At 39.2% G+C, this 15,888-nt stretch overlaps 2 protein-coding genes across 10 annotated transcripts in view; one reads left to right on the top strand and one right to left on the bottom strand.

The window, feature by feature from the left end:
- WDR19 (WD repeat domain 19) overlaps nucleotides 1–9,811 on the top strand; it is a 41,245-nt gene extending 31,434 nt beyond the window's left edge. For 2 of the 4 annotated variants that reach the window (XM_040557026.1, XM_040557027.1), the window contains 7 exons: nucleotides 1,734–1,830; nucleotides 3,814–3,938; nucleotides 4,058–4,139; nucleotides 4,917–5,067; nucleotides 6,164–6,287; nucleotides 7,964–8,040; nucleotides 8,583–9,096. In XM_040557026.1, coding sequence (XP_040412960.1) covers nucleotides 1,734–1,830; nucleotides 3,814–3,938; nucleotides 4,058–4,139; nucleotides 4,917–5,067; nucleotides 6,164–6,287; nucleotides 7,964–8,040; nucleotides 8,583–8,697 — 771 coding nt within the window. In that variant the 3' untranslated portion in view covers nucleotides 8,698–9,096. Of the gene's footprint in view, nucleotides 1–1,733; nucleotides 1,831–3,813; nucleotides 3,939–4,057; nucleotides 4,140–4,916; nucleotides 5,068–6,163; nucleotides 6,288–7,963; nucleotides 8,041–8,582; nucleotides 9,097–9,637 lie in introns of those variants that run through there. The other 2 variants (XM_040557025.1, XM_040557024.1) reach the window with 2 other exon arrangements.
- Nucleotides 7,063–15,888, bottom strand: part of RFC1 (replication factor C subunit 1) — a 43,185-nt gene continuing 34,359 nt past the window's right edge. For all 6 annotated transcript variants that reach the window (XM_040557034.1, XM_040557031.1, XM_040557033.1 and 3 more), the window contains 9 exons: nucleotides 15,163–15,300; nucleotides 14,631–14,726; nucleotides 14,352–14,450; nucleotides 13,735–13,889; nucleotides 13,505–13,622; nucleotides 12,410–12,555; nucleotides 11,656–11,869; nucleotides 10,926–11,117; nucleotides 7,063–10,738 (listed from right to left, as the gene is read on the bottom strand). In XM_040557034.1, the coding sequence (XP_040412968.1) occupies nucleotides 10,643–10,738; nucleotides 10,926–11,117; nucleotides 11,656–11,869; nucleotides 12,410–12,555; nucleotides 13,505–13,622; nucleotides 13,735–13,889; nucleotides 14,352–14,450; nucleotides 14,631–14,726; nucleotides 15,163–15,300 (1,254 nt within the window). In that variant the 3' untranslated portion in view covers nucleotides 7,063–10,642. The remainder of the gene's footprint in view (nucleotides 10,739–10,925; nucleotides 11,118–11,655; nucleotides 11,870–12,409; nucleotides 12,556–13,504; nucleotides 13,623–13,734; nucleotides 13,890–14,351; nucleotides 14,451–14,630; nucleotides 14,727–15,162; nucleotides 15,301–15,888) is intronic.

Raw genomic sequence — 15,888 nt, 5'->3', positions numbered from 1 at the left:
GGGGGAAGTGCAGCCTTCCGCTACCCGCGGTGTAGCAGCTGTCTGCGTCTATGCTAGGAGGCGTCAGGAGCTGGGAAAAATTACATCCTGACCTACCACTCATAATATTTTTCTTTTGGCTCAACTCAGGGAACTCAGGATAAATAATATTCACTAATAGACGCAGTTGTGTTTACTTTATTGTACAAATAACTGTTTCAAAATTGTTAAATTAAGGTACTTATCATGTTCTAACTTTGGATTGAGTGTTACTTAAAATTCCATTCCATCATTAGTTTACTTTCAGTCACTTAACATTTTGCCTCATATTGAGAGTTAAAAAGAAGAAGTTGACCTGCCCTTCTTCTTTCTGTATACCAGTCTTTCTCTCTTGCTTTTATTTCAGTGATTTTTCTTCTGTTTTTTCTTTTTTTTTTTCCCTGCCTCTCAAGTAAGAAGTTAACCTTTGCAGTTGTCTTCTTTATCAGGAAACGTATTTATACCTTTCATATTTCTCTTCCTTTGAATTTGTTTTATTTCGTGTGTTTGAGATTTGCATACAAAAGCTACACAGTATTCCAGAGAACAGCACGTTGATTAATACAATTATTTTTAAGGATTTTTTTTATTATTTTATCATAAATATATACTTTGTAAGTGTTTGGTTTTACTAATAATATCACAGAATTAGTTGTGTTTGGCTTTTTTTTTTTTGTTTGGTTTTGCTAAGCTGTCCATAAAGCTACTAGTGTCTTTTTTTTTTTTTTTTTTTTTTTTTCTGATTTGCCTGTATTTAAGTAGGGAACATACCATTATGTACAGTATTGCAGATTAAATTAATCTTGACTATTTCAAAGATTGTTATGCACTTCTTTTTTTTTTATTATTCCATTTTTGAAATCACTGTTAAAGATATAAAATAGTGGCCCTAGGCCAGATTATTATTTTTTTAATAACTGTTCCTTTTCCTCATAAGCAAGGCCATATTATCTTGCAGTTTGTATTTTGGCTGTGTTTTTAGGAATAACAAAAGGGTTTTGAGGGTTTTCTCAAAACACCCATGGAAGTGCCGTTCTCTTGATGAGTGTGCTAGCTATTTGGGTACCAATACTGCCATCTTGCTTTTTAAAGTTTTGGTTTAAAAATATTTCACTAATTTTTTTGATGTTGGATTGCCAGTTCTTGGGTGAACCCTTTGCTGCATTTGCCATTCTTGAGTCCTGTAACATATCAACAGTACATAGTATAGCAAATTAGAAATTTTATGCACTTTGTTAGCTGATTGTCCCCATAATTTTCAACTCTTTTATCTGTCTTGAGTGTCTACCCTATTGTCCTGGTGCAACACACGCTTTAATGACGACCTGTAGTCATCCTTATTCACGCTAAGCACTATCTGCATCTAGAGCCACAATAACAACTTCAAGCACCTCTAGCAAGATTCTGGAGTCCTTTGGTTCTCTCCTGTTGCCATAGATGACTTCAGGCCGGAAGTTGTTAGCTTTCCACCCATACAGGGCAGCTAACCCCAGGGCCCTCAGAGGGCGTTCGTCTGGCCCTGGCCGAGCAGCCAGAGCTCCCGGGGGAACAAACGTAGCGTGGCTAAAGCATGGTGGTGTGGACAGTGCTTCACAAACCAAGGCAGCTTGTCCACGTCCGTTGGAAAGCGTGGTGGTGGGACGGGTAGGTCAAGGAGGGGAGCACAACAGTATGTGTTTAGTCAGCATTAATTGCTTTTGTATCGTTTAATTAAGGATGCCAAGTACCTATTCCGCTTGTACATGGCACTGAAGCAATACCGAGAAGCTGCCAGGACTGCTATAATAATTGCCAGGGAGGAGCAGTGCTCAGGTAAGCCTTTCTCTTCCTGATATCACAACGTATCTGATGCTACAGCCTTGCAATACTGCAGGTACCGTTATTCATATAGGATTATACTATATAATATATCCTATATAGCCTTAGAACAAATCTGTTCTGTAAATACAAAGTTTTTAATTATATTCAAGTTTAGTTTTGAATTTGAAGTAGCCTTTGTGAAAAGATTGGGACTTGTAACTGCATATTGCATGTTTGGAAAACAGAAAATTATGGAAAATAGCTGCATTCCTTATATTCAAGTAAATTTATTAATGGGGTCTAGCTGCAACTCTGCTTATCTTTATAGCACAGATGTTAGAACTGCAGTTAAACTACATGCAGTTCCCATGCAATCAGTTTACTGATCCTTTAGTCTTCGCACATTTAAGCTCTTGATTTTTTTCAGTAGATGTGCACAGGAGATGTTTTCTGCTGAAGGACCAGATACCTGTTTACTTAAGTCTTGTTTTCCCCTGAAGTTAGAAACAGAAAAAAAGAAATTAGCTAATTTTGTTTCTAGCCCTTATTTCTGTCTCCTCCATTAGCTGCATTTTTCTGTAGCCATGGCGACAGCCCTACCGTAACACTGCTCACTTTTTATTTCATGTAAGTTAAGAAAGATAATCTCTGAAGGAAAAGTAGCAGCCTCAGGAACAGGAGGACAGTTATGCCCGTGCAAATTAACATTTATGGACTGCTCCTCAGCAGTGGGCTAAGCTTGGGGGGGAAAATCTCTTATGCCTTTGAAAAGCATGATTTCCCAATTCATCATAGCAGTAAATAATTCATTTGTGCTAATTATGTAAGCCAGAAATGTAAAGGCTCAGGGGGTTAATTATTCAATTCACTAGATGCTTTGAATCTGAAAACATACACTTAAAATGCCATACCCCGTGTTGTATGTCATATTCCCTACCAGTATCGATGTGTTCTGCAGCACTGTGTAAATAAGTAGCACATTTTTCTCAGTAAAGTCACCTGTCTTGCAGTAACTGTTCCCTCTGCAGAGGAACAGGTTTAGATTTTCCCCTCTTCCTTCAGGAGATTTCAGTGAGTTTGATTTTGAAGTTTGATTTTCACCAATGCAGCTTATTCTTTTCCTTAAAAATCCATTAAAACTTAAACATAAGCCTGTACTGTCGGGTGTTTCCCTTTGGGTATGCCATTTTATGTTCACCTGATTTTAAGACTGACCATGCTATACTGAGAGTCAGTAACACAGCATGAAAAATTAATACCGTTTTCCAGCAACTAATCCTGGAGTGATACTCAGCTGTCACACCAATACAGCAGCTTGATTCAATTATAGTCTGTAACAAAACAAAACAAATGGCTTTGTAGAGATGTAGAGAAAAACTATTGCTGAAACAACTAATTCAGCTGTGTTGGTAAGTCAAGGGAATCCTGTGGTTTCTGGAAAATCCTGGGCAGTAACCTTGAAGCAGTATAATCTAGTGAAGTAACACTCAATGTAAATCATTTCTGAAAGCTTTGGGGCTTGTTCAGTTGCAGAGGCAAGGAGATGTCAGAGCAAATGATAAAGTAGAAGTTCTTTACATTAAAATTTAAGCATTAACTTTTAAATACCTGACACTGAAGAACAGAAAAAGGTAACAGGTCTAAGTGCTCTGATACTCTCATAGAACCTTTTCTCTACATTACTGTGGGAGCAATGTATTGGATACAGCATCTTCCGTTTTTTAAGTTCTGTTATGCAAAATTGTCATCCACATGTGTATTTTGCTGCTGTTTAGATGTCTTCTGCAAGTGTAATTTTTTTCTTATTTAACTCCCTGGCTGATACTGTTTAGGATACAACAACAAGCAGCTGCTTCTGACTTTCCAAAGAAATTGTCATGCAAAGGTTTTGCTCTAAGAGTTAATATAGCTTCCTGTCTAGCTTCCTTTTATGTTATTAGTAAAGAAATCGTTAAGAAAAGTTAAATTTACTGTTCAGTTTTGTTTGTTTTTAAGGGAACTACCGAAACGCACACGATGTTCTTTTCAGTATGTATTCAGAATTAAAGACCCAGAAGATTAAAATTCCTTCTGAGATGGCTACAAACCTTATGATTCTACACAGCTATATTTTAGTAAAGGTATTGAACTTAAAAACTGAGTTTGCACATATGTTGCACAGTCTCTGATTTATTGAAGTGTACATATGGATGCATACTCTCTGAAGGCTGCAGTTAATTTGCGGTTTGTTGTGTTCCAGGCTCACGTGAAACGTGGAGATCACATGAAGGGAGCGCGTATGCTCATACGTGTAGCCAACAACATCAGCAAGTTCCCGTCACGTAAGTACTGGCAGCGCAGAAGAGTTCGTTAAGCCATTGTGTTAGAGGTGCATTGTCCTCCTGCGATCTTACTGCACACGCAACAAAGACTATTCAGAGTGCCCTGCCCTCCTCCACAGGACAGCTCTTCAATACACGAGTTCCTTAACCACTGTGACTGCAACACTAAGTTGCCTGAGCCACGCACAAATCTCAGGATGGTATGTAACGAACTGATCAATTCTGTGACTTTATCACAAGGTTTTAATCAGGCTTCTTTTGAAAAATACCATTTTTTGTTATATTGAGCTTTATTAAAGACAAATTTTCTTTGAGACCGCTATGTGCAGACTCCTGTCACATATGACCACGGTACTGACAGTGAGTGCATCCGTCTTTGCATGTGCACACAGGCCCTTCTCTGTGTCACAGGTCAGCCTGTCCCTTCTGTTAATTCCTGGTCAGTTGTAATCCCAGTTTATCTTTTTACAGACAGTGTTCCCAAATACTTCATTACAAATTATGTCTTTAAACTGCGTAGACCAGCTTTGTGAGAAATTATTGTAATCAAAACAGTCCTGCTGCCAGGCTGAGCTTCAGAAGTGCAAGGCAGTGAGAGGTGAAAACATAATTTTTTGGTTATGGTTATGGGAATTGCAGATTTGTGCAACTGTGTACTGTGAGGCAGAAGACAAATACTGTCATTTTTCATCAATACTTGTTAAGCCCTAGTAGCTCAAAGGCTTTCAACATTAATATTGGTAAATAAATATTTGGTATTATTTCATTCTGTTGCAGACATCGTACCAATTTTGACTTCAACAGTAATTGAGTGTCACAGAGCAGGACTGAAGAACTCCGCCTTCAATTTCGCTGCCATGTTGATGAGACCCGAGTATCGAAATAAAATAGATCCGAAATACAAAAAGAAAATTGAAGCAATGGTCAGGTGAGCGGTGTTAATCTGTGCTTTCAGGTGTACCCACTATCAAGGTTTTATTTGCAATGTTATTTTTGCTCCTAAAGCCTACAGTCTAAAGACTTGCCCTGGCTCCCCCCACCCCTTATATTTTCTTGTCATTTGGTCTCAAAGTTCTTCTGGAATTCTTTGATGCTGGCCCATATTAAGTCTCAATATTATTTATGAGCTGGCATCAACATCATATTTTATGAGCATGCTGAACAGAGAAGTGTCCTGTGAGAACCATTTATCCTATCCTGCTTAGCATCTTTTAACCATTTTGTTTTAAATTCACTCAAGGTCCATCCCTACTGCTTGTTGATATTTCTAGAAAATTCCAGGAAGCTTCTAAAATAGGACATCAATTTTAAAAGTTGTGTTGACTTGTCCTTAATGTATATTGCTTATCCATGCCTCGGGTTTCTTAAGTGGAGACAAAAGAATAGGCCATTGCAAGGGACATAGATACATGCTCAGGTTAATCAAACGTGAAATCAGTCTTCCTACAGACTAGCACAGGAAGCCACCTACCTGTCTCAAAACTTGCTAGGTTAAACATTAGAAAAAAATGTATCTCATTCATTGTTAAAATGAAAACATGCTAAAAGTGAATCTGAAGTATTTTTCTACAAATACTCCCTAGAACATTAAGGCCACATAAAAGACCTGAAAAAAGAAAAAAAGAGTCCTTCTCTTCCCCCTCCCCTTAACCAAGTCCGGGATGTCTGGATCAGGCCCGGCCTTCTGGCAAACAGTTGACAAAAACAAACTTGTGATGTGGTATTGGCCCAGTCAGATGGCAGTCTTAATTCTTGTTACTTTGTGGCCAGTTTTGAAAGAAAGATATCAAACTACAGTTATGTTGTTTACAATTAGACTAAAAAATGACCCATTTCTGACTTTACATACTGGTGATGAAGCTCAGGTGATAATTGCAGGAAATTACCTGGTAGAACAAAATAGCAACTGGAAGCCATGCAGCTAGCTAAAAGGAAAAACACTTGCTAAGTATCAAAAGCATTGTAAACACCTTTGTTCGAGTTCAGAGCTTGAATTTTTAGTCACACTGGTGCCTTACTTCTAGACGTCCCGACACAAGCGAGGCAGAAGAGCCAACGACAGCCTGTCCGCACTGTGCGTTCCAGCTCCCTGAGTGCGAACTCCTGTGTCCCGGGTGCAAAAACAGCCTGCCTTACTGCATTGCAACCGTGAGTGTTGCTGGTGATGATGAGCACAAAGCTTTTTTTTTTTTTTAATCCTTCTAGGTGTTAAAAATAGAACCTTCACTTCACTAGTAGTTTCAAGCTGAGGTTTGTTTGCTTTTTCCAAGCTGTTACCACATGAGTGAAACTCATCTTCAGCTATCACTGAAGGAACACCCAGCAGTGTCCTCAGCTGCCACCCACACAGTGCCAGCCCGTAAGGCTGACCGTAAAAAATCAGAGTGGTTCTGGAAGGCTTCACCTCCCTGAGGCTCACGTGCCAGGACTGCCCTGAACACCCGTCACATGTAGGGCTGGGTGCAGCTGGTGCGCGGCAGAGCATTACTGGTGGATGTAGAAGTCCCCCTTCGGTCTTTGGGCAGGTGCTTGTGAAGGGCACAGCTCTCCTCCCCTAAACTTCAAGATGCCAGGACTGCTTTTAAAAAAGGGAAAGTCTCCTCAAAACTCCATTTTTAGGAACAGCCAGAACATAACAGAAGTTTGGGGCACTTCCAAGGTTAAGTAATGGTTGGGTATTTCGGTACTACTGATCCTAACAGAAATGAGAAGCCCTGATATTTTTGTTTCAGGATTCTTTACAGTATATTGAAGAGGCATGGAGCACATCTCCTAGCAGAAGAGCTATGCCTCTAACTGTTACTAATATCATTACAAATTCTTTATACTGAGGTTAGCTACTGTGTAACACTTTTTACAAGGTTGAAGTGATTTGTCACACTAGAATTACAGAATAATCACAGATTAACTCCAACATTCGATGCCTGCTTAAGTAAACATTCTTTATTAAAACTAAAGAATCGGTCTTACAAAAGATATATACCTTTTTTTAAAACTATTGGATTAGCAGAATATTATGATCAGTATATTTCAGAAGTAGTATCTTAAGGGGAAAAAAAGTTTTTAAATACATAACTTTGCAAGCCAGAAACCAAAGTACGTATTCATGTACATTTCATGTAATTAAACTGCCTCTTAGTTATAGCTCAATTACATCACAGGTATTTGTAACATCATGAGGACAGCAGAATTTTCTAATATCTTTTGAAAGCGTCAAAAGAGTTTACTGTTGTATATTGTATTAGAGCATAAATTGCTGAATACAGTTTAAGGCACTGTTGCATGTTATAATGTTGACCAACCTATGTAACAATTCTCTGCATCAAGAGCAAATTGGAAACCATACAAAAAAAAGGAAATAATCTCTGCTTCAAGCGGCAAGTCTCAGGACTGCCGCTATGCTCACGGACTGACAGTCAAATGCAACCCCCTGGGCTCAAGTGACGTGGCTTAGGGACATTTTTTGAATGTCACATAGCATCAAAAAAAATTCTCTGTAAATTTACAAACAGCCCTCCCTATGCAGATTTACAAATAGCATTATAAAATTGCCAAAATAAAATAAAGCGGTAATTTAATACTTTTTGTTTTAAAAGGAAATACAAGTCATAATGAAAATGCTGTCTCATTCAGAGCTCTTTTTCTAGTCACAGAATTTACACAATAAGTAACACTATTATAGTGGGGTTGTTTTTGTTTTTAAATTCATCGAGACCTTTAGAACGCTGTTGCTGAGACTTTCTCACAGTAACAGAGCAACACCTCAGCGCCCAGTCTGCTAGGACAGCACATACCCTTTAATAACTTGTTGCCTTTGCATGCAGGGCCGGCACATGGTACAAGATGACTGGACAGTCTGCCCCCACTGTGACTTCCCTGCCCTCTATTCAGAATTCAAGAAGTAAGTTGGGATTTTTACTTCATTTTTTCTGTTGATGGATTCCAATGTTAGTTTGTTCACAGTTCAGCAGCAAACAGTTTTCTTTGGTACTTAAAAACAAGTAAGCCTCTGAGGGTGGGGAAAAACCTCTTACTTGAGCATTTCATCAAACATACTCCCAGAACATTACTTTCAAGTGAACCAGGCACAGCAGCAGCCACCAAAACAAGAATATGCACCCACTAACACAACTACCACCACTTGTCCCTACTACCCATCTGTACGGGAATGGGCTTGGGTAGCTTGTTCTGCAGTCAGGAACTGCTTCTCCAGAAACTACCTTCTAGCCCCAATGCTTTGTTTGTGCTCTACCTGCCACAGCAGCAACGTTCCTGTTGCAATCTTAGTTCTCATATGTTAAAAAAAAAAAAAAAAAAAACTTTTCTCCACCTAGACAGAAGCACAATGTATTGCTCTAGCCTTTATTTTTTACACAGTATAGGTTGTACAGGTTTGCTAGTGTTAGAACTACGCTTTGATCTGTCAACCTTCTTTTAAAACAGCATGTTACAGAGTGAAAATACATGTCCAATGTGTTCTGAAAGAATTAACATTGTTCATCTTAAGAAAATAAGTGACTGCACGCAATACCTCAAACAAGAAGACATGGACCAGTAAGTTCAGGTATGTACAAGAAACGGTGTTCGTGTTGTATTGTGTTTGGGTTCTTTTGTTGCTTGTTTTTATTTAACAGGGCTCATTCTAGAAGACATTTGAAGCCTTTCCTAGCAAGGAATGCTCAGTGTTTCAATAATTTAACAAAGCCTAGGCCTCTATCCCTCAGATCACTGAGGTGCAGATTTATCACATGTTTGCACTCAAGTGCACACAGCCCAGTAGTTTTTGGAACTGGAAGGAACCTAGCTGTTACATCATTCCCCCTGTGAGACTTTGGAACCGGTTTACCTTTATGACCAGGTTATCATCTGCAGCAGTCTGGGTTGGTGTGTTCCTGAACACCAGCTGTGCTTTAGTGGCACAGGGAGCCGTTTGAAGATCTCAGCAAATCCTCCTACTGATCAGCCATCGGATTTTAGGAGTATGGGAGGAGGGAAGAGCTCCTAACTAGAAGGAACAGAGCTGAAATGCAGGTTACATGATCTTATGCTGTAGGGTTTCCATGATAGAGAAATGATCTGTACAGTAAGTTCCAAACATATTTAACACAGAAGCTATCACAGGATAACAGCAACATAGTATTGGCTTGACATGCTTACTTCAAAGACTGAGACCAAGGCTTTGTCTGTACCACACACCTGGATCCAGCGGTTTGGTTTTGTTGAACTGGTAACTGAAAATGCATGAACAAAGTTCCTCATTTATTTAACTGTAACAGTTGAAGGCTGATGTATTGGTGCAGATACCTTATATGAAAACTTAGCTATAAAGACAAAGTAACAGGAACTGCTATTGTGAATTTATATATATACAAACACACCATACTGACCTTATTTTTGCATTTTTAATCACTTTTTTCTATTTGCTCACAGAAGATCATGTACTTTGCTACTAGAATCTTCATTTTGGGGTCTGACTAACTGTTTTTGTTTGTTTTCAGAACAGCCTGTCTTGTTCAGCAAGCTGCAAGGAACTCTATCACTGCATTACACGTTTTCTCCACTGGGATTTAACAACAACCATATCACTTCTATTTTGTGATAATCTGTAAATATTTAGCTTTTGATAAATTTTGTACTTTGATTTATTATAGTAATAAACCCCATTGATTAAATTAAAATCTTATCAAGCAAAACTTACATTTCGTCTGCACCAAAGGCAAGGGGCACTGTGTGATGTGGGTGGCAGAAGACTTAAGTGTTCTCTTATCCAACATCAAGTGAGTTTTAATCATGCTAATTTCTATTTAACAGTGTCTGTTAAACAGTTTTAGGTATTAAACAGTATTTAGGTATTCTTAGGTATTCTGTTCTAGCTTTGATTAAAGAGATAACATTTTAGTTCCAAACTTTGAAGAGACAGTGCTTAAATCCCTCACTGCTTTTCTGCGTCTCTAAAACACAAAAGCAAAGCTGGGGGAAAAAAATATAACCACATCCTGACAAATGCAGAAAAGCCAGAACCTCAAAAGGAAAGGAGAAAGACAAACATTCCAGGAACTTAAGCAAAATTTAAAAAAAAAACTTGTGCGAAACACCTTTTATTGTAATCTTATATACTGCTTAATTCCTATAATGTACAAATATGCAAATCAGCTTTCTTGCATCATGTACTATTTACAAGATTTCACCACATAATAACAGAGGATTTATAAAAAAAATGGAAGTCCTGCGAAGACTTAGCAAAAACACCAGGTAACTAAGCATCACATTTGTATCATGTTCATGCACCCTGGCGCTTGTTTTACAAGAATATTTATAGCTTGTAACGTAGCACGTTAAGAGTAAGTACAGCACTGCATAGTGTGAGAATACAGTAGCTACATCACCTCTATAAGAGGAGCATTTTCAACGCGCTGGTTCTACTTTCCCAGCTACATCAGTGGAGCGTTCATGTTCCTGACAGAAGTTAGATAAGCAAAGCCACATCCAGAGCAAGATTGTGTTTAATGTCTTGTTTTCTCCTTCCTTTTCCCTTCTTTTTTTGTTGGTTCTTCGTTTTTCTCTCTTTTTGGCAGCTTGGAAGACTTCGCCTTTTTTTGCTACAAACAGAATAAGCGGACAATTTAAAATTCAACTGTAACCTGACAAAAAGCACGTGTCAAAAATGCTTTCAATGGGGGAAAATAGGGGAGAGATTTGCTCGTCTCTCCCCTCCCCTTCCAGGAATCACATTTTAGACATTTTAGTTAACTAAAAAAAAGTTTAGTACTGAGGAAACTAAGTCACCTTAATCATTGCATCGCTTTCAACACTGTCTTGCTCATCCTCATCAGACTGGATCTCATCCACATTCAGGTCTTCACTCAGTTCAGAGGTTGCCACGGATCCTGACTGCCTTTTAGATGTCTTCACAGAATTAAGGGAATACGGAGTCAGATGCGCCTCTTTGTTGTAGGCACGTGTAAAAGCGGCTTTGACCTAGAAGGAGACACTGAGCATCAGCTTAGCTAACCAACTCTAGCCAAGAGTCTACATCACCTTTCCTTTGGGGTGATGTGACCAAAAAGGTTTTGTTTTTGTTTTTTTTTTGTTTGTTTGTTTGTTTTTTACAAAAGGATACAGGAAAGCATTCAAGAGCAGTGCAAGAAGCTGATACAGCTTGCACGTAGGAAGCACCTGCAAGATCCTGCTTTCCCTTTCGCTTCTCTGTTCCACTTCTCACTGTGCCCCCAACACAGCTGACTCCCAGTGATCCTCTACCTCAGGGGCAACATGAAAGACTGCTGAATGAAACGCAACCTTTATTTTTTAGGACATGTCCCTGAACCCTTAGTAGCATGCCTGACAGCTGAGCTGCAAAGGCCTTTCATGGTCTCAAATTATAGTTAATAAGATAATTTATTTGCATCTTCCCCAGCTTTAGCCTTTCAACAGCATATCCATACCATGACTACCATTGTACAATTTTCTTTTAAAATATGTAAGATAAAGAAAAAAATTACTTGTAAATTTTTACCTTGGGATCCAGCTTTGAAAAAGGACTGGGTTTGCCTCCCCACATGCTTATTTCCATGATATTTTCAACATCTTCTTTCATCAGGCAGTAAGAGTCCATGAAAGTTATAGCTTGTTGTACACCATCTGCTCCAAAGTCTTTCAAAGGCTGGACAAGTGCATCCCGCAGATAAGACAGATACTCCATGTTTACTGTCCTCTTGCACATCTGGGTTCTTTGTCAAATTGAAAGAGAGGAGTAAATCTCTACAGCAACTCACAGCTCGCTCCTAAACACAACCAACCTGTAGGTGGGCTCTCACCAAATGGATTATCAGCTGCCTTAAGAGTTAACTGCAAGCTGAATTGTGTCATTTCTTTTGCAATACCTGGACTAGGGATAACCTGGTGCAAGGAATTCAGCACCCAAGAACTGAGCAGTCTGGGGAATTAAAGAATCACAAAATAGCTTAAGTTGGAAAAGACCTTAAAGATCATCTAGTTCCAACCCCCCCCGCCATGGGCAGGGATAACACAACCCAACTTAAAACAAAAGAAGAAAAAAAACAGCCTCCAAAAAAAGTCAGTCAACTGTACTGAAAGTGCCCCAAGTCCAGATTAATGCTAAGAAAATGTCACCAACAACACCCAAGGGTATTCCTAGAATACACATGTAAACTTGTACCAAGCACAACAAGGAATTACTGGTAGGCAACGAGCTACAGGAGAACCAGATATCCCTACTGATATAAACCAAAGAGAAGAGTCAGTACTACCTGAGACTCATGTGCATTGCCAGTTCTTGAACAATCCGTTCGTGTTTGCCTGTGGATGAAAATTTCCCCAGCCAGCTGGGAAAGACAGGAAACTGGGACATGTAACCTCTCATCAGCTCCCCGGGGAGAACACTCGAATAAATAGCCTGAAAAAAAAGTAACACACATGCCAAACTTAAATCACAATGAATTTAGTCTCGCTGACACCAAGACATACTACTCCACTTGTTTCAATGAAAGTAGGTAGGTGAATACAGATAGCTCCTCACTCTAAACAGCGAGTTTTAAGAGAACTTTGCTTGTTTCTCTTCTACATCCTACCACTTCCAGGTTGCAGCTTCATCTCTTGTACCACCCTATTTATCATGTTCTAAAATAGCTATGAAGTGGTCTGGGTTTTCAAAAGCCTTTATTTAAAATGGCTTGTTTTGCCTGTCCAGTTCCGAGTACAGTCACACAGACAGCTGACTTCACACAAACAAGTGCTATCATCTCCAGCAGACGGACACAGTGAGGGAGACATTTCAAAAGAACACAGCTACTTAGAGATCTCTAGAACAACGCTACATAAGCAACTTGTCTACTCAGACCTGCATTAAGCAGGGCGGGCATGCGCTCAGTGACCTCCCGAGGTCCCTTCCAGCTTTATCTATGATACATTCTCTGGTGCCAGACATGATCCTTTAAGCATAAATCTTGTCAAAGTTTCTGCGATCACTGAAAGAGGTACAGTGAAGAAGCTTCAGTCCTCTGTGCTTTAGGAGAAATACTGGCCTGGTAAAAGGCTGGAATAGGAAACAAAACCCAGTAGGCTTGTAACCACGTCAGAATTTGTACATGCCACATGTTGCCGCACTTTATAAAGAAGGTTCAAGCTTTTCAGTGTTTCAGAGACTTCATTTCAAGAGACAGCATGGGTTCAACCTCATGTTTATGTGGAAACTGCTCTACTCCCCAGCAGAACAGAAGAATACTACATGAAGCATGAGCTATGATAGGTCATTAAATTACACAGAAGCCTCAGTTGTGAGGGATCAGCCTTGTATACTGCACACCCATACCATGAAGCACACAAAATGAGCGTTGAACACTCACCTGTGTTGGTAGAAGGTTCCAGTTTTGCTTGGTGCGAATCTGTTTGTCCACTAGATCACCATCACATATACTATCAGCTGCTCTACTCAAGAGCATCAAGTGCTTTTTCAGATCTCCCCTGAGGGGAAAAAAGAGTTGATTTTATTACATAGCAGAAACATCCATATAGGTTTTAGTCTAATTTCACACCCCGGCACAAAGCTGTCAATTTAAGGTATAGACTAACTCACCCGGCAGCAGACGGTTTCACATGTACGTAGTTCTCTTGAACAAAAAGAGGTGCTAGGGAATAGTCGTGGAAGAAAAGGTCGGATTTGTCTATAAGAGACATACGAGAAGCCTCCTCTCCAGCAGCAAAAACCTTCCGGACAACGTCAAAAGGGCCCTAAGTAAATATTTCAAGAAGTCAATGGGTTGCAAGTCAAACAAACAATAAGACAGCACAGAATTACTACACTGATTGCACCCAACAATATCTGGACTCAGCAGCACAAGCTCAACATTCTTTATTCTACTTTTAAATGTACTTTATGAATAGCGCTTTGCCAGTTTTGAGAAATGAGTTTTACTTTTGACATTAAGAGAATTTTCTCCTAAAGGAAAGAATCAAAGTGCAAAGTATGAGCTTCGTAACTGCATCTTACTTAGAAGACCAGTATATCAAAAAACGTACTCAGTCCTGGATTTACTGCTCTTCAACTATTTGTGGCAAGTTTGACATGTACTCAAAATACTAGTCAGCTCTTTGTATCCAGGCTATTAGTACTTTATTTCAGAAGATGCTTATAAAGCCCGGTATTTGTACCAAAATATCACAATAAAAGCTAGTCCAGTATTTTACACTCACCAGTTTGATATCCTTTTTAGCTCTGCTGGCATCTGTTTTGGCCTCATCATAAGTCAATGATTTATCTTTTGCACACCACATATTAAGATTATGCAAAACCTAGAGAACAAGAGTGACAATTTGGTAGCATAAAAGCACTTAAATGAAAGACTAAGACTTGAGCAGAAAAAAAGCGGGATCCCTATACCTAAAAATAATAGTATCATTCAAATACCACACTGAAGTCAAGGACGACTTCATACTTCTCTGAATTGATGCTAATACTGAACTGGCACTGACCTGTCTGATGTCTTGATTTGCTGCCAGGATTATCTCATGCATAGCAGGTGGTGGAATTTTTAAGCCTTCTTTAAATGCAATAGACATCATAGCACCCTGTAACACAGACAGTTCTCTGAGAAATTGTCACCAGAGAATTCCCATTAATTCTTTTCCCCTACAGAACACATTGACACAGAGAGTTGCATTTTTTCCCGTTTTTGAATCAAGTATAATTTAAATAGTTTTCTTTCAAAATACAAGTCAGCCCTTCTCATTGGCATTAAAAAACATAAAATGTAAAAAAACATAAATGATCATCTAAAACAAGCCTTTGGATATAGTTAAGATAGGCTTCTAAATCTGAAAGGCTTTGGAATCCTTAAGTCTTTCTTCCCAAAGCACTAGACAACACAGGTGGTAAAGCAGAGATACTCAGTGAGGTAATCCATTAAGTTTCAAGCAATGTTTCCAATTCTGTATGACTTCTGCCACACGGAGACAGAAGTTGCTGATGGTAATTCAGCGTAGCCCATAGAGCCATCCTTCTTACCTTAATCTGCTCTAGACGAGGTCTCTGAAAACGAAGATCAAAACAGTAGTGGACCAAGGAACGGATTTTAGGATGGTTTCGATCATTACACATGCAGATGATGGGTATTTTTGTGTGTTTAATCAAACCGATCAACTCCTGCAATATAAACACATTACGATCGCATCAGATACTTCAGAAGAATGATTAAGATGTCATACCAAGCAGCATCAGTCCCTGCCTTAAATCAGATCCTTGTCAGATTCAAGCCTATAAAATACTTGCTACTGTGATTTCCACACTGAAAACTTTGCCCCCCCTTTTCCTGCTTCATCTGCTTGTGATTCTATTCAGCTGCAGTAGTACTGGTGCATCTATCCGCTTCCACTACCAGCAATCATGTTTTGACCATTTTTCAAGAAGCAACAAAGATAAATAGTCCAGAGTACAGCTGTCCACCAGAAGGACTAGATCAGTTCATCCAAAGATCAGTTTGACCCAGCCTGTGCATGCCCAGAGGGAGCACCCTGCTTTTCAAACACACCTTGCCTTAAACAAGGAGGAAGCCCAAAGAGCTCAGCCCTGAGGCTTCGGCATTAGTGGACTTAGCAGAGCAAACTTTGTCTGTTCAAATGCAGGTGAAAATCAGTTTCAGATTCTTGCAACGTAAATACCTGTATTTGAGCTAAAGATCTGTATGCCCTTTATTGTCAAAGTACTGCATGCGACCACAGGAAATCTTCAGAA

This window comes from Cygnus olor, chromosome 4 (assembly GCF_009769625.2).
Source record: "Cygnus olor isolate bCygOlo1 chromosome 4, bCygOlo1.pri.v2, whole genome shotgun sequence".
NCBI classification, from domain to species: domain Eukaryota; kingdom Metazoa; phylum Chordata; class Aves; order Anseriformes; family Anatidae; genus Cygnus; species Cygnus olor.
The sequence above is the reverse complement of the archived record's forward strand: the minus strand, read 5'-3'. Positions and strand labels throughout refer to the sequence as shown.